Source organism: Mercenaria mercenaria, chromosome 6 (genome assembly GCF_021730395.1).
Source record: "Mercenaria mercenaria strain notata chromosome 6, MADL_Memer_1, whole genome shotgun sequence".
NCBI lineage: Eukaryota > Metazoa > Mollusca > Bivalvia > Venerida > Veneridae > Mercenaria > Mercenaria mercenaria.
The window spans coordinates 894,797-917,755 of record NC_069366.1 but is presented as its reverse complement, the minus strand read 5'-3'; the positions used below and the strand labels follow the sequence as shown (position 1 = coordinate 917,755).

The 22,959-nt window shown below is 37.3% G+C and overlaps 1 protein-coding gene and 1 pseudogene across 1 annotated transcript; one reads left to right on the top strand and one right to left on the bottom strand.

Moving 5' to 3' along the window:
- Positions 1-22,959, top strand: part of LOC123549855 (cleavage and polyadenylation specificity factor subunit 1-like) — a 151,735-nt pseudogene that overhangs the window by 96,214 nt on the left and 32,562 nt on the right.
- Positions 4,198-11,543, bottom strand: LOC123549851 (uncharacterized). The gene is made up of 2 exons (XM_045338291.2): positions 10,835-11,543; positions 4,198-5,834 (listed from the first exon to the last, which is right to left on the bottom strand). Exons 1-2 carry the CDS (start codon positions 11,176-11,178, stop codon positions 4,412-4,414), a joined length of 1,767 nt encoding a protein of 588 aa, XP_045194226.2. The 5' UTR covers positions 11,179-11,543; the 3' UTR covers positions 4,198-4,411.

The window sequence follows — 22,959 nt, the reverse complement described above, 5'->3', positions numbered from 1 at the left end:
TCAAACTTAAAATAGTTGTTCAACATTATCACCCACACTATATGACACAAGCTGCATAACTCTGGCACCAATATTTAATGAATTATGCCCCTTTTTGCTTAGGATATCCTTACATAGTGTTTTGATACATTTTATCTTTACCTCTCTTATTGCTTTAAGTTGATATTTTTGACATAGACTCAGGCTATTGTGCAATATCTTCATCCACAATTGGAGTCATTAAACACTCCAGTGACAGCTCTAGTTTCCTCACATGTATGTGCCCAATTTCACTATCCAGCATCGAAATAGTCGAGCGCGCTGTCTCCTGTGACAGCTCTTGTTTGTTAAGTTTTTGTATGTAAGCTGGTATCTTAGTACTTACTAATGGGAATGGATTCAAACTTCACATACTTGTTCACTGTCATGAGCTGATGCATTTAAGCAAGTCCCATAACTCTACTTTGTTGTATTTTGCTTTTGTGATTGCCCAGTGTCCGTCATCCGTCTGTCGTCGTTGTCGTCAACAATTTGACTGTTAACACTCTAGAGGTCACAATTTTGGCCCAGTCTTAATCAAACTTGGTCAGAATGTTACCCTCAATAAAATCTTGGACAAGATTGATATTGGGTCATCTGGGGTCAAAAACTAGGTCACCAGGTCAAATCAAAGGAAAAGCTTGTTAACACCCTAGAGGTCACAATTTTGGCCCAATCTTCATGAAACTTAGTCAGAATGTTACCCTCAATAAACTCCTGGATGAATTTGATATTGGGTCATCTGGGGTCAAAAACTAGGTCACCAGGTCAAATCAAAGGAACAGCTTGTTATCACTGTAGAGGCCACATTTATGACTGTATCTTCATGAAATTTGGTCAGAATGTTAATCTTGATTATTTCAAGGTTCAGTTTGAATATGGATCATGTAGGCTCAAAAACTAGGTCACCAGGTCAAATCAAAGGAAAAGCTAGTTAACACTCTTGAGGCCACATTTATGACCATATCTTATTAAAACTTGGTCAGAATGTTAAGCTTGATGATTTCTAGGTCAAGTTTAAATCTGGGTCTGATGGGTTCAAAAACTAGGTCACTTGGTCAAATCAAAGGAAAAGCTTGTTAACACTCTAGATGCCATATTTATGACTGTATCTTCATGAAACTTGGTCAGAATGTTAATCTTGATGATCTTTAGGTCAAGTTCGAATCTGAAACAAAGTGCTCAGGGTGAGCTTTTGTGATCGCCCTGTGTCCGTTGTCCGTCCGTCATCGTCGTCGTCAACAATTTCACTGTTAACACTCTAGAGGTCACAATTTGGCCCAATCTTATTGAAACTTGGTCAGAATGTTACCCTCAATAAAATCTTAGACGCGTTCGATATTGGATCATCTGGGGTCAAAAACTAGGTCACCGGGTCAAATCAAAGGAAAAGCTTGTTAACACTCTAGAGGTCACAATTTTGGCCTAATATTAATGAAACTTGGTCAGAATGTTACCTTAAATAAAATCTGGGATGAGTTCAATATTGGGTCATCTGGGGTCAAAAACTAGGTCACCAGGTCAAATCAAAGGAAAAGCTTGTTAACACTGTAGAGGCCACATTTATGGCTTTATCTTCATGAAACTTGGTCAGAATGTTAATCTTGATGATCTCAAGATCCAGTTTGAATCTAGGTCATGTAGGGTCAAAAAAACTAGGTCACCAGGTCAAATCAAAGAAAAAGCTATTTAACACTCCTAGAGGCCACATTTATGACCATATCTTAATGAAATTTGGTCAGAATGTTAATCTTGATGATTCCTAGGTCAGGTGAGTGATACAGGGCCTTCATGGTCTGCTTGTTTCCAAAATTATGCCTCTTTTTTGACTTTGGTTATGGTTAAGTTTTTGAATGTAATCTGATATCTCAGTATCCACTAAGTGGAATGGATTGAAACTTCACACACTCGTTCAGTCATGATCTTACAAGCACTGTGAAGGTCCCATAACTCTACTTTGCATTTTTACAAAATTATGTCCCTTTTTCGACTTAGCAGTTTTTGGTTAAGTTTTTGTATGTAAGCTGGTATCTCAGTATCCACTAATGGGAAAGTGTTGAAACTTCACACACTTGTTCACTGTCATGATATGACGTGCAATGCAGAGGTTTAATAACTCTACTTTGCATTTTACAATATTATGTCCCTTTTTCAGCTTTTGTTTTCATTCAATTGACTAGGCTGTTGAATAGTCGAGCGTTGCTGTCCTCCGACAGCTCTTGTTTGCATAGAACTTCCTTATTTCTTGACAGACATTAATGAAATAAAAAAGTGCTAAAGATAGAAAAATGGGTGCTTTCCTTGCCATGCCTACCAGAAATTCTTGATACTTGTCTCAAACACTTTGCCCAAATATTTTTTCTGTGACCAAAAGTGTTTGTAGACAGTATTAAATAAGATTGGAAGACATTTTGTGCCAAGGAGAGTAACTTGTTTTTCTGTCTTCTTATTAAAATCCATCAATTAACTAGGAAATTATAAATAGAAAAGCAATTTTCCCCGTTAATGATATCAAAAAGTCACATGGGTTGGTCACACTGCTTAAGCAGCCAGTCAGCTCACTTCCAAACTTCATATTTTTGTTCTAAATTCAGCTTTCTATAAAAAACCATATGTCTTGCTTTTTGAACTGGCCTTAGTATTCAGATAGAATATGGGATCATTCATTTCAATCTTCGAGAAATGATACAGTATCATAGCAATTATTACATTTAAGAAATAAGAGTGTTTAAACACTATTTATGCACGACAGATGATTATACGTTGGGCATAATAATTTCAGCCCATTGCAAGTGAAATTATTTGTATGATGTATTACCGCCTGAGTGTATAAATAGTGTTAAAACCCTCTTTTGCTTAAATTATTTCGATTCTAATATGCCCTTAACCTAAAACAGTAGATGAAATATAGTAGCGCTATTTCTTGGTCGCAACAAAAACATTGATGTCACCACACATTAAAGTGACATCATTCTAGCGTAGGAGTGTTTTACCAGAAAAAGTCATATTAGAATAGGTTTTGATTACCAGCAGACCGAGATCTTAAATGAAATGGAAAAAAATAATAATTTTTAGCTCACCTGAGCACAAAGAGCTCAAAGGTGAGCTTTTGTGATTGCCCTGTGTCCGTTGTCCATCCGTCGTTGTCAACAATTTGACTGTTAACACTCTAGAGGTCACAATTTTGGTCCAATCTTAATGAAACTTGGTCAGAATGTTACTCTCAATAAAATCTTGGACGAGTTCAATATTGGGTCAACTGGGGTCAAAAACTAGGTCACCAGGTCAAATCAAAAGAAAAGCTTGTTAACACTCTAGAGGTCACAATTTTGGCCCAATCTGAATGAAATTTGGTCAGAATGTTACACTCAATAAAATCTTGGACGAGTTTGATATTGGGTCATCCTGGTTCAAAAACTAGATCACTGGGTCAAATCTAAGGAAAAGCTTGTTAACACTCTAGAGGTCTCAATTTTGACCCAATCTTAATGAAACTTTGTCAGCATATTACCCTCAGTAAGATCTTGGACTAATTGGATATTGGGTTATCTGGGGTCAAAAACTAGGTCACCAGGTCAAATCAAAGGTAAAGCTTGTTAACAATCTAGAGGTCAAATTTATGACTATATCTTCATGAAACCTAGTCAGAATGTTAACCTTGATGATCTCAAGGTCCAATTTGGATCTGGGTCATGTAGGATCAGAAACTAGGTCACCAGGTTAAATCAAAGGAAAAGCTTGTTAACACTAGAGACCACATTTTTGACTGTGTCTTCATGAAACCTACTCAGAATGTTGATCTTGATGATCTTTAGGTCAAGTTCGAATCTGGGTCATGTGGGGTAAAAAACTAGGTCACTAGGTCAAATCAAAGGAAAAGCTTGTTAACACTAGAGGCCACATTTTTGACTGTGTCTTCATGAAACCTACTCAGAATGTTGATCTTGATGATCTTTAGGTCAAGTTCGAATCTGGGTCATGTGGGGTCAAAAACTAGGTCACAGTGTCAAATCAAAGGAAAAGAACCATGTCTTAATGAAACTTGGTCAGAATGTTAATCTTAACGATCTTGGGTCAGATGAGCGATATTAGGGCCTTCATGGCCCTCTTGTTTCAATAATATAGGAAGGAAGTTTGTTATGATACTGTGATGATACATGAAGTTAAATACATAACAAGCAGAATATATGTTGTAATCTCTATAAAGTACACTCTGAAAAGTTTATACCTTCTTTTAAAGAACAATATTTTCCGAGGAAATTAACTTCTGTAAGAAATTTAAATAAACCCTGTACAAGAAGCAAAATCCAGATTCATGGTAAATCAGCCTTTCAAGAGACATCAAAGATTGTTCTGACATTCCAAAAATGTTTCATTATGTCTTGCCGTGTTGTCACTCCAGTAGTTTAAGGATCTTTATAGGCACTTTGTATTCTTTGATTTCATCGGACTCTCCAGCAACTAGCAGTGTAGACCTCTGCTTGTTGAAAACTGCTGTCAGTATTGTTGAAGAAGTTTCCATTTGAAGAGATTTTATTTTTGTTCCATCCATCGAATTTAGAGACATGCCCTTAGACCGATATCCAGAAACAGAAAGCATGACATTTTTTGACAAAAGACATAAACAATTTTGTCTTGAATACCAGTTCATTTGATAACTGAATCTTGACAGATATTGACCCTCAGCTAGTTCCAGCTGAGCCCCAGCTGTCTTTCTTAAGATCAATACCTTTAGGTCTTTATCCAAAACCAGAATTCTTTCTGTTTCTAAGAATATTTGTTGTGGTTCAATACAAATTGTTTGTCCTTCAATGTCTTTTTTGAATGTTGTCAATTGTTTGCCATTCTTACTGTAGACAGAAATAGTGCAATATCTTTTTTCAGGTTTTTTATCTTCTATGACATGTGTACAGCAAACATAGAATTTCTCCTCTCTGGAATCATAATTGATTGCAGTGCAGTGTCCTGGAGCAGTGGAAAATGAAGTACCTAATGACAAACTTTCATCAATTTCTACAAGCTGTATCAAATTCTTTTCTGGTAGTGTAACCGCCGCTTCTTTTGGTCCAGTAACACAAATAGACCTCGGGTTGCCATCCAGCTTTATAAAATCTGTTGATTCCAAGTTGTCAGTTAGCTTCTTAATGTTAGCATTACTACTGTCAATAATTACATAGGTCCCATCAGCTAGCTGGCAGATTCCATTTATTGTACATGTGCTGATGTCCATTTTGTGTCTAATGTTAACTTCCCTTTTGCATGTTAGACGGCAGACTGTGTCTTTTTTCTCTTCTTCAATAACATTCCCAAAAGCTGTGTTTTTGTGTATCATTTTATTGTTGAATTCATAACAAAGTTCTGTCTGCAGCCATTTGTCTGAAAGATCGTTCACAACCTTTTTCATCTCAGCTAATGTCTTCTGACAGTTCTTTATACCTACAAAAGCCTCAACTTTGTTTATGTTTGTTTTGTTTAGTTTATTCAAACATTCTTTCAGACCTGACATAACCGTGTCTAACTCTTTGACATCAGACTTTACTGCATTTACATGTTTTGCATGAGCATCTCTGATATTTTCTCTAGATGTTTCAGCAATCTCTCTAGTTCTTTTTATTATATTCTCTTCAAATTTATCAATATCTGACAGGATCTGAGTCTTTTCTTCATCAAGACTTGTTAAGTTTTTATTTCGATCCACTTTTTCCTGATTAACATACGCAAGAAATTGTTCTAAAGATAGTTTAGTGTCACTGATTTCCTTGCTTTTCTTTATCCCTTTTGCTACCTGCAGTATCTTTTCTGTTTGTTTACAGGACCTGTAAAAGTATGTTCAAGAGCATTCATAAATGACTTCATGCCACAGTTCTCCTAAGGGATGTAGGGAGTATTGGCTGAGTGGTTGAGGTGGCTGGCTTCAAATCACTTGCCCCTTACCAGTGTGGGTTTGAGCCTCAGTTGGGACATAGAAAATTATCATGAGGAAGTCATCCAACTGGCTTACAGAAAGTAAGCCAGATGGTCGGTGGTCCTACACAGGTGTCTGCACATAATGAAATAATGCATGGAGGAGCGAGCGGGGGTGATCCTCCATCGTGAAAAACTAGAAAGTCAACATATGACCAATAACTGTGTCGATGTTATATTAAACCCAACAAGAACAAAAATATGGATTGGAAAACAGCTGATGTCTGGCATTCAGGTGCTGGTAAAATCAAACAGATAGAATTCAAATGTAGGGCTGTGCATGTCAGTGTGGTCAGAGCCATTGTGTCCATGTGACTGAAAAATTTCACTGGTCTTGAGTTTGTTGCCTGATTAAAATGAAAAAGTGATTCAGTGCTTTATAAACATCTGAGATGATTTGAAAGGATGAACAAAATCAAGATCTGACATTGAGTTAGAATTATTATGTCCTCCCCCACCCCCCTACCCTCTCTGGGAGAGACTTATGTTTTAAGCTCACCTGAGCAATACTTGGGTGAGTTATTTGTGATCGCTCAATGTCTGGCGTCCGGCATCTGTCTGGCGTCTATCAACATTTAGCTTGTGTATGTGATAGAGGCTGTATTTATGCCTCCAAAGGGAGGCATATAGTTTTTGAACGGTCTGTCAGTCTGTCCGCAATTTTAGTGTCCGGTCCATATCTTTGTCATCCATGGATGGATTTTCAAATAACTGGGCATGAATGTGTACCACAGTAAGACGACGTGTCGCGCGCAAGACCCAGGTCCGTAGCTCAAAGGTCAAGGTCACACTTAGACGTTAAAGGTCATTTTTCATGATAGTGCATTCGTGTCCGGTCCATATCTTTGTCATCCATAGATGGACTTTCAAATAACTTGGCATGAATGTGTACCACAGTAAGATGACGTGTCGCGCGCAAGACCCAGATCCGTAGCTCAAAAGTCAAGGTCACACTTAGACGTTAAAGGTCATATTTCATGATAGTGCAATGATGGGCATGTCCAGTCCATATCTTTGTCATTCATGCATGGATTTTAAAATAACTACGCATGAATGTGTGGCACAGTAAGACGACGTGTCACGCGCAAGACCCAGGTCCGTAGGTCAAAGGTCCTAAACTCTAACATTGGCCATAACTATTCATTCAAAGTGCCATCGGGGGCATGTGTCATCCTATGGAGACAGCTCTTGTTTTCAATTGATCTTCATGAAATTTGGTCAGATTATGATTGCCGTGATGAATTCTAGGTCGAGTTTGAATATTGGTCAACTGTTTTTTGTTTTGGGTGTACGTTTTTCAACAGTATTTCAATCATGTAACGTCGAGCAGTTAACCTAACCAGTGTTCCTGGATTCTGTACCAGTACAAACCTGTTCTCCGCAAGTAACTGCCAACTTCCCCACATGAATCAGAGATGGAGGACTAATGATTTCAGACACAATGTCGTTTATCAAATCACGGAGAACATACGCCCCGCCCAAGGATCAAACTCTCGACCCCGCAATCCATAGACCAACACTCTAACATACGCCCCGCCCAAGGATCAAACTCGCGACCCCGCAATCCATAGACCAACACTCTACCTACTGAGCTAAGTGGGCGGGCTATATTGTCATCTAGGATCAAAAACTAGGTCACTAGATTAAATCAAAGAAAAGCCTAGACTGTACTTTTCAATTGATCTTCATGAAATTTGGTTAGAATGATTGCATTGATATTTGAATATTTGTCATCTGGCGTCAATAACTAGGTCACTAGGTCATATCAAAGAAAATACTTACTTAAACTCAAGAGACCACATTTTTGGACCAATCCTAATGAAAATTGGCCAGAATATTTGTTTCCATAAAATCACTAAATCAAACATGTTTACACTGTTATGGCATGTTTCTCAGGTGGGCCACCTAGGGCCATCTTGGCCCTCTTGTTTGCTCTTTCCTTCTGTCCGTCCATCTGTCACACTTCAATTACGATCAATAATTGGAGAACGATTTGACCTAGGACCTTCAAACTTCATAGAGTGGTAGGGCTTAATGGAGTAGACAACCCCTATTGTTTTGGGTCAATCCATCAAAAGTCAAGGTCAGAGTGGCCTGAACATGGAATACAATTTCCGGTCAATAACTCAAGAACCATTTTACCCAGAATGTTGAAACTTCATAGGATAATTGGACATGCAGAGTAGATGGCCCCTAAAGATATTTGACCCCGCCCCATGGGGTTACTTGATTGTACATAGAAAAATCTTTAAAATTTTCTAAAAATAAACCAGAAGGCCTAGAGCTTAGATATTTGACCTGTAGCATTGCCTATTGGACCTCTACAAAATTGGTTCAAATCATGACCCTGGGGTCAAAATTGACCCCGCCCCAGGGGTTACTTGATTTTACATAGGAAATTCTTCAAAAAATTTCTAAAAATAAACCAGACGGCCTAGATCTTAGATATTTGACATGTAACATTGCCTAGTAGACTTCTGCAACATTTGTTCAAATCATGACCCCCGGGGTCAAATTGACTCCGCCCAATAAGGGTTACTTGATTATACATAGAAAAATCTTCCAAATTTTCAAAAAATAAACCAGAAGGCCTAGAGCTTAGATATGTCAAATGTAGCATTGCCTAGTGGACCTCTACAAAATTTGTTCAAATCTTGAACCCCCCATGGTCAAATTGACCCAGGCCCAGGGGTTACTTGATTGTACATAGGGAAATCTTCATAAATTTGCTAAAAATAAACCAGAAGGCCTAGATCTTAGATATTTGATATGTAACATTGCCTAGTAGACTTCTACAAACTTTGTTCAAATCATGACCCCTGGGGTAAAATTGGCCCCGCCTCAGGGGTTACTTGATTGTACATTGGAAAATCTTCCAAAAAATTTCTAAAAATCATCAGTTTGACATTTGAAACATGTAGCTCATATTACTCTGGTGAGCGATCCAGGGTCATCATGACCCTCTTATGTTACTATAAATAGCTTATTTAGTAATTGCTTTATTATTGGCAGTAGGGAAAAACCGAGACCACTTTTCTGTAGTACAACATGGATGGTATCTCCAATTTGTAGGTGTTTTTGACATATCAGGAAAATTTAAACTATATTTTCTCATTATTCTTCTGATTGATCTTGATTATGATTTTTTGACCTTCTTGTCCTTAAGTGCAATGATAACAGGTGAGCAATATAAGGCCCTTATGGCCCTCTTGTTAACATTTCTAGGGGGATGGCAGCAAACATTCTTCTTTACCTACCCTTCCCCACCCCCATCTCACCAAAAACAGGTTGAACAGCTTAGATCTGCAGTGAGGTCATTGTAAACCTTCTGTCTCTTCCTGTGTCCAGACTGATGACATTTGAGTGTTCAAAACTTAGACCAAACTGCAACAAAGGCCATCATTTCATACACTAAGGGTCTGACAGCATCTGCATGAAGTGAGAACAACTGTCCTGTAAAAGGTTTTAGGGAATGAGGGTTCGGAGTGTCCAGATCATCCGTTGCATTCTTGGTCTATATCCACAGTAGTGTCATTCAGTTTCACAAAAATTTTGGTTAATTATAAAATGAAAGATCTGGTTTAATGTCTGCTGTGAAAATTTGTGTACACTGACTTTACAAAAAAAAAAAAAAAAATTCCTACCTACCTACCCACTCCTAAAAATCTGTGTCGGAGCACTGCAAACAATTTTTTAATCATGGCCTTATTTTGGGGTGATTGGACTTGCAGACTAGATGACCCCTACTATTTTGGGGTCACTCCATTAAAGGAAAACATTTTCTGGAGAACCACTTGACCCAACATGAAACTTCTTTGGATGATTGGACATGCTGAGTAGATGATCCTTATTGCAGCCAACCATTGTTTCTCTTGAACTTTTGCTCCTGTCCCCTATTGACTTCTTCCCTATTACTACTATGCATTGAGGGAGACATGCGCTTTTCTACAAAAGCATCTTCTAGTTATAATTATAACTGTTACAGGTTTCGCCTAATTTGTTACTTTTCAGTGTCAAATATAGTTATGTAAACCTGTGTTAAAAATACCGCCAGTTATGTGGGTTCTGCTGTAAACAGGCAACAAATACAAGACTCAAAACAAATCATGCAAAGAGAAGAAAGTGTTCTGAGGATACAAATCATGACCCTTTTGGGTCAGTGCAATATGGAAAATGTAGTCATTATTTTACTAGCTTGACATTTTGAAGAACAAGGGGTTCTATTGTACTGGCCTCTGTGTAGGCATTGTGGTTGCTATCATCATTGAGTTTTAGTTAAAGTTTTATAGCAAGCATTTCAGTTTACTCTATCTTCTTAATAACTTTACATGTTATCATCCAGCCTTTCTTAAGGTTTGGTCTTGGTAGGAGTCAGATGCCTTTTGGTGAAGGCTCAAGCACTCATAAGTACACTGAGGACAGATATTATGATAGTACTGATAAAAGTTTTAAATATGTTCTCATTTTCATTGTATTTTCTTTTAAAACTTCTACATCTACTATCATTTCATCCTCTCATGGGAACAGGTCATAGTACCAAGGACAAAGTTTGGTTTATAGAGACCCCAAAGGTCAAGGTCACTAGGGATGATTGGCCATTCAACCCCAGAAACATTTTAAAAATAATTCTTCTTATTATCAGTTTCTATACAATGAGACTTTGTATTGTTCTCTACTATGCACCAGACATTAGATCCCAACCCTTTCAACCCAAAAGTAAGATATATATCTTACACTCTTGCACTTTCTTAATGATCTCATATTGTCCTTAGTATCCCTCATTCACCCCCCTTCTATCCTTGAATACAAGTGACCTTCCCAACTAGAATAGAATAATAAAAGTGAGATTTACCTGTGTTTTATGGTCACACAAATGCTACAACACACCTCATCATGGTCCTTGCAATAAGTGTCAATGTATTGTCCATAGTGGCTGCCACATTCAATTTCAGTGTTTGCTTTAGATTGATCAGTCTCTTCCAGATGGTCAGCAATTTCTGATTTGTCCACTGTATGATGTTTACGTAGTGAGGCAAACTTGTTGTGATCTTGTAGACATTGCTCACAGAGATGTGATTTACATTCCACACAATATCTAATGGCCTCTGTTACTCTCTCTGCCTCTGAACATGGCAAGCAGGTGGTATAATCCCCTGTCTTCCTGTCCAACTGTAATGGGTCTCCCTTTGCTGCCATTTCATGTCGTTTTTATTCTCTGTAAAAATTTGCACACTTGTTTACCTCTATTTTGCAAAATGAAAACCAGATCTGCATTAATATTCTGTTTTTTGAAAAGTCAACCATCCTAGTTTTTCTTTTTATATGATCTGCATTTACAAAAAAAAATCTATGTTCTGTTTTTGAAAAGTCAACTGACTTTCTTTCGTTTTCTTTTATATGATCTGCATTTATATTCTTTTTTTTTTAAAAAGTCAACTGACCTAGTTTTTCTTTTTATTTGATTTTTATTTATATTCTGTTTTTGAAAAGACCTTAGTTTTTCTTGTTATTGAAGATAGAGTGAAATCTCGATAAATCGATTTCGTTGACAATCAGTAGCCTATATGATCCCACACTCTGGCAGTTGTCAACAAAATTAAACTATTGAGTTTCAAATTTCATCTTTACTTGAGATTAATAAACTTGGTTTATGCATTGTATGAATCATTTTCAAATTGTCAAAAGTTTTACCATAGAACATTAAAGGTGCACTGAGTGTTTAGGTTGTGATAAATGTATAGGTTTTTTTTTACTCTGTTATCAAAAATATTCACAAAGGGATTAAATTTTGACAATTTTCTGGGATTTTTTTTCATTAATATGAGAAAATAAGTCCTCACAAAAATTACACTAAAGGTGAAGCTATTAACCTTTAAAATTTTGTTTGTGTTTGTTTTGGGTTTAACGCCATTTTCAACAGTATTTCAGTCATGTAACAGCGGGCAGTTAATCTAACCTGTTCTTCGTAAGTAACTGCCAACTTCCCCACATGACTCAGAGGTGGAGGACTAATAATTTTAAACACAATGTCGTTTTTCAAGTAGTCACGGAGAAAACACGCCACACCTGAGGATCGAACTCACGACCATGTGATCCAAAGACCAACGCTCTACCTACTGAGGTAAGCGGACGGGCTATTTTAAACATGAATCTTGCAAAATATTTGATACCATTATACTAGTAGTGGAAACACAATCATTTTGTTTTTGTTGACAGTAAATAATCAGTACCATAACAAATGTCAACAAGGTTAATCTCATGTATAAATTTGTAAAAATTTTGTTGCAGATTTTTCTGCTTCTTATATTATCAAACTTTTAACAAGGGAAGCATGACATAAAATATTGTGTAAAATCTTTGAATGTTAAATGCCATATGATTCAGAAGTAATTCAGACTCTCTACTCCCTCCAAACTAGTGTTTTTGTGCTGTATAGAAACATTCTATCAAAGGAAATGTGTGTTTTGTAAATAAGATCGCTTTTATAAAGTAAATATTTTTACAAAAAAAAATGGTTAAACATAGTAGAATCTGGAGTGCAATGTCAGAAGACTGTTTGATATCATTCCAAAATATTTTTTCTAAAGAGATAATATCGTCAACTGGTCAGTTAATTCACAAAGGGCTAGGCTAAGATAGCCGAACAGGTCTGTATCTACAACTTCTCTCTGTACATTCTGAGGGTTTATCTAACTCTGTCTCTCTGGTCAGATCGCTCTATGTCTGTACTAGTAGAGGATGAAATTTGCCCCCAGCATAGCATGTAAAGTTCCTTTGAACGTGTTTATCATGAAAATGCCGCTATATAAATCTGGTATATATATATAATAATAATAACTTACCTGGAATTGTAAAAAAGTGTATGGCACACAAAAGCGTCATTAGCTGAATTGGTACTCATACTGTAATCATGAGTCTGTATAGAATATATCTTACGTGGCATCATTGGCTGTTTTCTGTTCAATATTGTTCTTGCCTTAAAGTAGCTAGCATAATATACATACCTTTTCAGTATACAGTTGATATTGTCTTGCAGATCACCTGTGAACAAAGACCACCTGATCCAGATGACCACCTATTTCATTTCTCTAGTGTAGTTTAAAGGCTCATAATGTCTTTGTTTAAAATGTGACTGACACGCTTTCCATTTTGAGCATGACATGTTAAATATCCTATTTTAGATAATTGTTTTCTGCTATATTTGTCAAAGGGTTGAATTAAATGATGAACATAGTAGAAATTTTTATTGAGTCTATTGTTTTTTATCTGTCGTTTATATGACTGAAATATTGTTGAAAAAGAAGTTTAACCCGAACACACACATTGTTTTTTACTATTTCCCTTTCTGGCTCTAACTGTATAAGGTCACATGCATTATTAAAAGTACCATTTTCTAACCATATAATTATGCAAAACGTACAATAAAGTCTGGGAAGTAGATCCCTCGGAAGCACTGAAAACAAGGCAAACAGTGAAAATTGCAGACTCGGTTTGATTGAGTCTGTTCATGAGCACTAATCGAAAATGCAAACTGCCCATGCCCCATAGCACCGGCTTAAGCAGTATTCAATTTTCAAATCTAAATGAGTTGAAATCAATGATCCCGAAGGACCAGAAAATATAACACTGAGATAAAGTCGGGGCGAATAACCCATGAAAAGCTTCACAGATTTAAATAAATTTTGGTTCACATGTATATCATTAACTTTGCCTACAAACCACCATTTTTAGCTCACCTGTCACATGGTGACAAGGTGAGCTTTTGTGATCGCGCAGCGTCCGTCGTCAGTCGTTTGTGCATGCGTAAACTTTTGCTTGTGACCACTCTAGAGGTTACATTTTTCATGGGATCTTTATGAAAGTTGGTCAGAATGTTCACCTTGATGATATCTAGATCAAGTTTGAAACTGGGTTACGTGTAGTCAAAAACTAGGTCAGTAGGTCTAAAAATTGAAAAACCTTGTGACCTCTCTAGAGGCCATATTTTTCAATGGATCTTCATGAAAGTTGGTGAGAATGTTCAACTTGATGATATCTTAGATCAAGTTTGAAACTGGGTCACGTCCGGTCCAAAACTAGGTCAGTAGGTCAAATAATAGAAAAACCTTGTGACCTCTCTAGAGGTCATATTTTTCATGGGATCTGCATGAATATTGGTCAGAATGTTTATCTTGATAATATCTAGGTCAAATTCGAAACTGGGTCAACAGCGGTCAAAAACAAGGTCAGTAGGTCAAATAATAGAAAATCCTTGTGACCCCTCTAGAGGTCATATTTTTCATGGGATCTGCATGAAAAATGGTCAGAATGTTCATCTTGATGATATCTAGGTCAAGCTTGAAACTGGGTCACGTCCAGTCCAAAACTAGGTCAGTAGGTCAAATAATAGAAAATCCTTGTGACCTCTGTAGAGGCCGTATTTTTCATGGGATCTGCATGAAAGTTGATCAGAATGTTCATCTTGATGATATCTAGGTCAAGTTCAAAAGTAGGTCAACTGCGGTCAAAAACTAGGTCAGTAGGTCAAATAATAGAAAATCCTTGTGACCTCTCTAGAGGTCATATTTTTCATAGGATCTGCATGAAAATTGGTCAGAATGTTCATCTTGATGATATCTAAGTCAAGCTTGAAACTGGGTTACGTCCTGTCCAAAACTAGGTCAGTAGGTCAAATAATAGAAAAACCTTGTGACCTCTCTAGAGGTCATATTTTTCATGGAATCTGCATGAAAATTGGTCAGAATGTTCATCTTGATAATATCTAGGTCAAGTTTGAAACTGGGTCACATGCAACATAAACTAGGTCAGTAGGTCAAATAATAAAAAACCTTGTGACCACTCTAGAGGCCAGACTTTTCATGGGACAAGGTGAGCTTTTGTGATCGCGCAGCGTCCGTTGTCCGTCGTTGTGCGTGCGTAAACTTTTGCTTGTGACCACTCTAGAGGTTACATTTTTCATGGGATCTTTATGAAAGTTGGTCTGAATGTTCATCTTGATGATATCTAGGTCAAGTTTGAAACCGGGTCAACTGCGGTCAAAAACTAGGTCAGTAGGTCTAAACATAGAAAAACCTTTTGACCTCTCTAGAGGCCATATTTTTCGACGGATCTTCATGAAATTGGTGAGAATGTTCACCTTGATGATATCTAGGTCAAGTTCGAAACTGGGTCACATGCGGTCAAAAACTAGGTCAGTAGGTCTAAAAATAGAAAAACCTTGTGACCTCTCTGGAGGCCATATTTTTCATGAGGTCTTCATGAAAATTGGTGAGAATGTTCACCTTGATGATATCTAGGTCAAGTACAAAACTGGGTCACATGCCTTTTAAAACTAGGTCATTATGTAAAATAATAGCAAAACCTTGTGACCTCTCTAGAGGCCATATTTTTCAATGGATCTTAATAAAAATTGGTCAGAATTTTTATCTTGATGATATCTAGGTCAAGTTCAGAACTAGGTCACATGAGCTCAAAAACTAGGTCACTATGTCAAATAATAGAAAAAACGACGTCATACTCAGTTCATGTGGGGACAGGTGAGCGATTCAGGACCATCATGGTCCTCTTGTTTGATATAGTGATGGTCCCTTTCCAACTTAAAATTTTCCAAACTCATAGTTTCCATACAATGACTCTTTAAAGGCTTGACAGATTTAAGTATTTTTTGTTACACAGGTGTTACATCATAAAATAGGTCAAGTTTGACTTTGGCTACAAACCACCTTCATTATGGTTGCCATATTTCTGTGACCAGGCCTTATTTGGGGGGTATTATTCGTCACTCCTATGGCAGTTCTAGTTTATACTATTGAAATTTTGTAGAGCCCTTGTTGCTGCAGAGTGCACATTTGTGCAAAGTTCCATTATAATCTGTTTCATTTAAAACAATGTCCAAGCAAAAAGAAAGTTTAGCCTTTGATGAATACAGGCCTAGTTTAATGTGCTATTGACTTTGTCAGTGAAGATGCAATAATTCAATTATTACTACCGTAGCGAGTCCTTGATGGGTAATGTTTACAGGGGGTCTCAGATGTGTTGGAGGTTGTGATGGCCAGTTCTCTCCTTGTTCAGTTTCCTTTTAAAGTTTAGACTCTTAAATTTAGAATAATTACCACACAGTTTAATTTCTATCATTCGTGTATATCTATATAATTACAGCACTGTTGATGATGAGGATGAGCTGTTGTACGGGGATGATGATACCTCAGCTATAGACACCTCAGCTAATATCAGTATGAAAGAGGAGACAAACCTTGGTAGGTTCATCATTGAAAAAGATCGAAGTATGTTTGTTCTTGATACATACGATGGTTGCTGATAATTTGGCCAGTGTCATTGTAAAAGAATAGACAAAACCTAGGTAAGTTTGTCCTGAAAACAAGTCGAAGTACCTGAAATACCCGGTATATTTATTCATGATACATACAGGTAATTGATAGTTTGGCGAGTGTTAGTGTAAAAGAATAAACAAAACTTGTGTAAGTTCGTACTTAAATTAGATGAAATGAAAATGTTTATTCTTGGTACATACAAAGGCTATTGATAGCTTGGCCAATGTCAGTATGAAGAGAGGCACTTTGGTAGCATAGTGGTAGAGGACCCACTTTGAATGGGGGAGGTTGTATGCTCACTCCCTGGCAGTGTCATACGAAAGACATGATGAAGACTGGTTGCTTTGTGCTCAGCATTAAGAGGATAGTTCTAGGACTTGGCAGCCCAATGTTAGTATAATGTGACTGGGTGGGAATCGTGTGGGCCATGTGTCTATGGAGTGATATTCCAGTGAGACAGCACTACAGTGTTGGGCATTGTGCTCAGTGCTGCAAGTAGACATCATCATTTATATGCTATTGATGGTCTTGCCAATATCGAATAAGATAGAAGAGACAGCACCTAGGAAAAACAGGTAAAAGTACTTTCACTCTTGATATATACACAGGCTGTTGATAGTTTGGTTGAAGACAGAATGATGCAAATCCTAGGTAAGTTTATTTGAATAGAAGTTACCTGACATACATTATTGATATAGATGTATGTAATGAGAAATTTTGCCAATGTCCATTTGAAGGAGTTAGTGTCATTTAGAACCCAGCACATAGGTAAGTCTGTTTAAGATTGTGGATACTACCAGTACACACCCAGTAAGAACAAGTGGTCCTAGAACTGTGCCTCTGCTTTTGGATGGAATGGAACCAGGTGGATTGTTCCAGTTATCATGTGTTCTTCAATTTTGAGTTACACAATGTATGCCTTCTTTGAATTGCTAGCAGCATGCTGTTTATGATAGTCTTAGTTAATGTTAAATTGAAACAAAAGTAGAAAGAAAACTTGAATCTGGAATCATTCTTGTTATGCACAGGTTAGAACATGACTGCTTATGGACTTAACCTTTAGCATGCTAGATAAATTGTCGTCTGCTGGAAATGTCGTCTGCTAAAATTGTAAAGTTCATTCAATTTGCTCCAAAATTGGAAGAAATATTGTCAGAGTAGCAAACAGCCTGGAACCAGATCAGACGCCGATTAAATTGGCGTCTGATCAGCATCTGATCAGGTTCCAAGCTGTTTGCAAAGGCTGTTAAATTCGCCTGCAGCAGGCTAAGGGTTAATTGACATTTGCCTCCACCACTTACTAAGTCCCAATAGCAATCATTTCTGGAAACTGATGTAAGTGCACTCAGTGTTGGCAAATTGAATGCAAATTATAGTTTTAAGTTGAATGCATCACAGTGTGCTTAAAATTGGTTACTGTAACAGATTTTCTTGCACACTGGACTGGCGTTCCCAGTGATTTTACCCATGCTGGCATTACCCATCTGGCACCCCCATGCCAGATGACTCTCGCGTTGTTAAGGACAACTAGTGATTCATGCATTGAATTATTTATGTAACATATTAAGAAAAAAAAAATCAGGTACCTTGATAGTTTCTCTCCATTTCTTATTGCATATTTCTCAATTCAAAATACGTTATTTTAAGAACATACTGTTAAGCTACAAACAATAAGAGGAACTTTGTTATTGTGCATCACTGAAATATCATGGCATCACTTCTGCTTACGAACATTAATTTACCACTCTTTGTGTACATACTCTCTACTACAAGAAAGAGTGCATTTCTATTTGCTTTATTTCTTTTATTTTTTTATGCCCCCAAAGGGAGGCATATAGTTTTTGAACTGTCTGTCAGTCTGTCGGTCCGTCCGCAATTTTCGTGTCTGGTCCATATCTTTGTCATCGATGGTTGGATTTTCAAATAACTTGGCATGAATGTGTACCACAGTAAGACGATGTGCAGTGCGCAAGACCCAGGTCCGTAGCTCAAAGGTCAAGGTCACACTTAGACGTTAAAGGATAGTGCATTGATGGGCGTGTCCGGTCCATATCTTTGTCATCGATGGATGGATTTTCAAATAACTTGGCATGAATGTGTACCACAGTAAGACGACGTGCAGTGCGCAAGACCCAGGTCTGTAGCTCAAAGGTCAAGGTCACACTTAGACGTTAAAAGATAGTGCATTGATGGGCGTGTCCGGTCCATATCTTTGTCATCGATGGATGGATTTTCAAATAACTTGGCATAAATGTGTACCACAGTAAGACGACGTGCAGTGCGCAAGACCCAGGTCCGTAGCTCAAAGGTCAAGGTCACACTTAGACGTTAAAGGATAGTGCATTGATGGGCGTGTCCGGTCCATATCTTTGTCATCGATGGATGGATTTTCAAATAACTTGGCATAAATGTGTACCACAGTAAGATGACGTGTCACGCGCAAGACCCAGGTCCGTAGCTCAAAGGTCAAGGTCACACTTAGAAGTTAAAGATCATTTTTCATGATAGTGCATTGATGGGCATGTCCGGTCTATATCTTTGTCATTCATGCATGGATTTTAAAATAACTATGCATGAATGTGTGACACAGTAAGACGATGTGTCGCACGCAAGACCCAGCTCCGTAGGTCAAAGGTCCTAAACTCTTAACATCGGCCATAACTATTCATTCAAAGTGCCATCGGGGGCATGTGTCATCCTATGGAGACAGCTCTTGTTTTGTAAAATACGGTATGCAGGAAAACATCTGTCAGAATAAAAAGCTTATATGTATACGATATGCAAGAAAAAGTATCAGTCATGTATTAATGAATCGGATAGAAATATCCTTGTTACCGCCCGATCCGCAGGTACCCTCAGGATGGATATTTCTGTCCGATTCATAAACACATGACAGGTATTATTAATGTCATTTATTCATCTTGTTTTGTAAGAAGATGCAGAAAAAGGAATGGAGGATATCATATTGGGTGGCTGTTGCAAGAGAAAATGGATCTTTGGAGGTATGTAATTTTGAGGATAACTGTAGAATATATTTCTTACTGAAGCATGTATTTTTGCCCCCCCCCCCCCCCCCCCCCCCCCCACCCTTCCCCATGAGTGGTGGGGGCATATAGATTTGCTCTTGTTTGTCCGTCCGTGCATCTGTCCGAAGTTCTTGACACGCCTAGCTCAAAAAGTATTTGATATAAATTAATGAAACCTTGCATGAGTCTTTATCATGATATGAACTTGCGCACCTATTTTTCGTCTGGCTTCGCCCCCTAATTTTAGAGTAATGGTCCCTGAAATAGTCAAAAATGCACATTTTCACCTTGTGACACGCCTAGCTCAAAAAGTATTTGATATAGATTCATGAAACCTTGTATGAGTCTTAATCATGATATGAACTTCCGCACCTCCTATTTTTCATTTGGGTCCGCCCTCCTATTTCTAGAGTTATGGCCCCTGAAATAGTCAAAAATGCACATTTTCACCTTGTGACACGCCTAGCTCAAAAAGTATTTGATATAAATTGATGAAACCTTGCATGAGTCTTTATAATGGTATGAACTTGCGCACCTTCTATTTTTCATCTGGCTCCGCCCCCTATTTTTAGAGTTATGGCCCCTGAAATAGTCAAAAATGCACATTTTCACCTTGTGACACGCCTAACTCAAAAAGTATTTTATATTGATTCATGAAACCTTGCATGAGTCTTAATCATGATATGAACTTGCGCACCTATTTTTCATCTGGGTCCGCCCCCTATTTCTAGAGTTATGGCCCCTGAAATAGTCAAAAATGAACATTTTCACCTTGCGACACGCCTAGCTCAGAAAGTATTTGATATAAATTTATGAAACCTTGCATGAATCTTTATCATGATATGAACTTGTGCACCTTCTATTTTTCATCTGGGTCCGCCCCCTATTTCCAGAGTTATGGCCCCTGAAATAGTAAAAAAAATGCACATTTTCACCTAATTATGTGCCTCACTCAAAAAGTATTTAATGTAAATTCATGAAACCTTGCTTGAGTCTTTATCATAATGTGACCTTGCACACTTGGCATTCTTCGTCAGAATTTTAGCGTTTATTACAGAGTTATGGCCCTTGAAATAGCCAAAATAGTGGATTTTTTGTTTGTGATGCTCATAGCTTAAAAAGTATATGGTATAGAATAATGAACCCATTTCATAATGTTTTTTTTTTTTAGGCTATACCCCATTAAGACTGCAATCATTTGAATGATTTCCCCTTATTGTGACAAATGTACCAGTGGGGTGGGGAGTGGGGGGCACACCCTGTGTCCTACAGACACATTCTAGTTAACAAAAGAATACATTAACATGTCTGACTGGGGAATACATAATTATCTGACTGAAGAAAACAGTTCAGACTGAAGAAATACAGTTTAGATTAGCAAATGCATATCTGATTGTAGAAGGACACATTTCTTATTTTACAAGTTAGAATACATTTCTGACTGCAGAAAACATTTCAAATTAAAGTATGAATTTCTAACTGCAGAATACATGGGATTCTGTTAAATATGAGAAGTCTGAAAATCTTTTTTCCAAAAGCCTGAAATGTCTTTTTCCAGTAGAGTCATATTTCTGATAGAGTCATATAAAATAAAAACTGGCTGCCAAAAGACTGAAATCAAGACCAGTCCTGAAAAATCCCAGACTGCGGAATATATTTCAGAATGTAAAATGCATTGCTAACTTAAAATAGCATCTCTAATTTAAGAAATGATTTATAGCAAAAGAATGCTTTAACACTATTTATGCACGATGTGTGATTACACGTCGGGCGTAATAATTTCACAAGGGCGCAGCCCGAGTGAAATTATTTGAACGACATATTTCCACCGGAGTGTATAAATAGTGTTAAAGCACGCTTGTGCTGTAAATTATTTTGATTCTTATATGCCCTTAATTTCGAACACAGATCAAATATAGAAGCGCTCTTTCTTGGTTGCAACAAAAACTTTGACCGTCACCGCACGTTAACGTGACTTCATTCTAGCGTAAGAGTGTTTTAACAGAGACAAGCATATTAGAATGAAGAATACATGTCTGACAGAAGGATAAATTTCTGATGTAGTAAGAATCCAGGAACACTGGTTAGGTTAACTGTCCGCCGTTACATGACTGAAATGCTGTTGAAAAACGGAGTTAAACCCAAAACAAACAAACAAACAAACTTTTCATATTGGAAGAATATATTTCTGATAGAAGAAAGTTTAACACTATTGTATATTCTGACAAATGTTTAAGTGTAACTGTATTTTATTGTTTTCAGATCTTGAGTTTACCAGACTTTAAGATAGTATACTATGTGAAAACATTCCCCATTGGTCAGAAAGTGTTGGTGGATACAGGGAGTCAGAAAGAATTAGGGGCCGGCAAATCAGGGTACAAGAAGATACTTATTTTTAGATTATTACTTATTTAACACATTTTCGATTGAGTACAGTTTTAAAGTTAAAGCTTTGAAATTTTGCCTTGGAAAATCGTAGCAGTTGTAAGGAGATTTATTTGGATAAATCTTCCACCAATTTGCTGAATAAAGTCAAGTTCATAAAGACAGTAATGTTATACTATATTTATTTTGCAACAAATAAGACTTCTTAAATTTATCATACTGGGCACGACTGATTCTGCCTTTGCGGCCAGTGTATATCATGATCACCCTGCACATCTTTGCAGTCTGATCATGATATCCACTATTCGCTTTTCAGTCAGTATATTTTTGGTAAGCACCTCTTTTAACAGTTAATGGTACTGTCCAAATTGAATTTTGTATGGTAAGAGATAAGAGCAAAATATTTCACAAAAATTGCTTTTAGATACAAAAGTAATCAGTTCACATTTTACCGATTTGTAAATTCCTTTGGCCATTGCTAGCTTCAGTTAAACATGATTGCTTGCATATTACAATAAAAGCATTAACCCTCATCTTACAGTTTGACTTCTATGTAATATAAATCACAGGTGCATATCAGACATTCATGTACAAAACAGGTAATGAAGTTTTGACATGGACAAAAAAATAGCCAAAAACAAAGAATTGAAATCAAAGGCTTCAGCAGTATTTACCTTAATCTGTTCCATTTTGGCACGAAAAAGAGAATTTAATTAAAGTCCTTCCACAATAAATGAATGGCTTAGATCCAACAGTTGCGAGAAATTCCAGAGAAATTCCTGTTTAAAACAGGATAAGAGCACTAATTTCTAACCACAACATCAAAACACAAACTTTGACAAAGTCAAGGTCGATTGAGTCAGACTTCAAAAACTGTCTTTGTACCATTCCTTACTGAGGTGGAATAGAATTGAATTTATCACTTGCCCCTCATTGATGTTGGTTCGAGCCTCACTCAGGGCATTGAATTCTTCATGTGAGGAAGCCATCCAGCTGGCTTAATTAAGGTCAGTGGTTCTACCCAGGTGCCCACTTGTGATAAAATAATTCATGGAGGGGTGCCTGGGGTCTTCCTCCACTGTTAAAGCTGGAAAATTGCCATATGACCTATTATTGGGCGGGTAATGGGGACATGATGAATTGTTTGTACACATCTGAAATCTTGATCCAATTTACAATGCTGCCAGCTGTACATTTACTTAAAAGGTGGTCCATCAGCAACTGCAATGTAAAGT

Bases quoted from the DNA above. Each gene is read 5' to 3' on its own strand.
- LOC123549851 (XM_045338291.2), bottom strand. From the start codon at position 11,178: ATGGCAGCAAAGGGAGACCCATTACAGTTGGACAGGAAGACAGGGGAT. The intron at 5,835-10,834 runs GTAAATCTCACT...ATACTTTTACAG, and splicing joins TGTGTGACCATAAAACACAG to GTCCTGTAAACAAACAGAAA.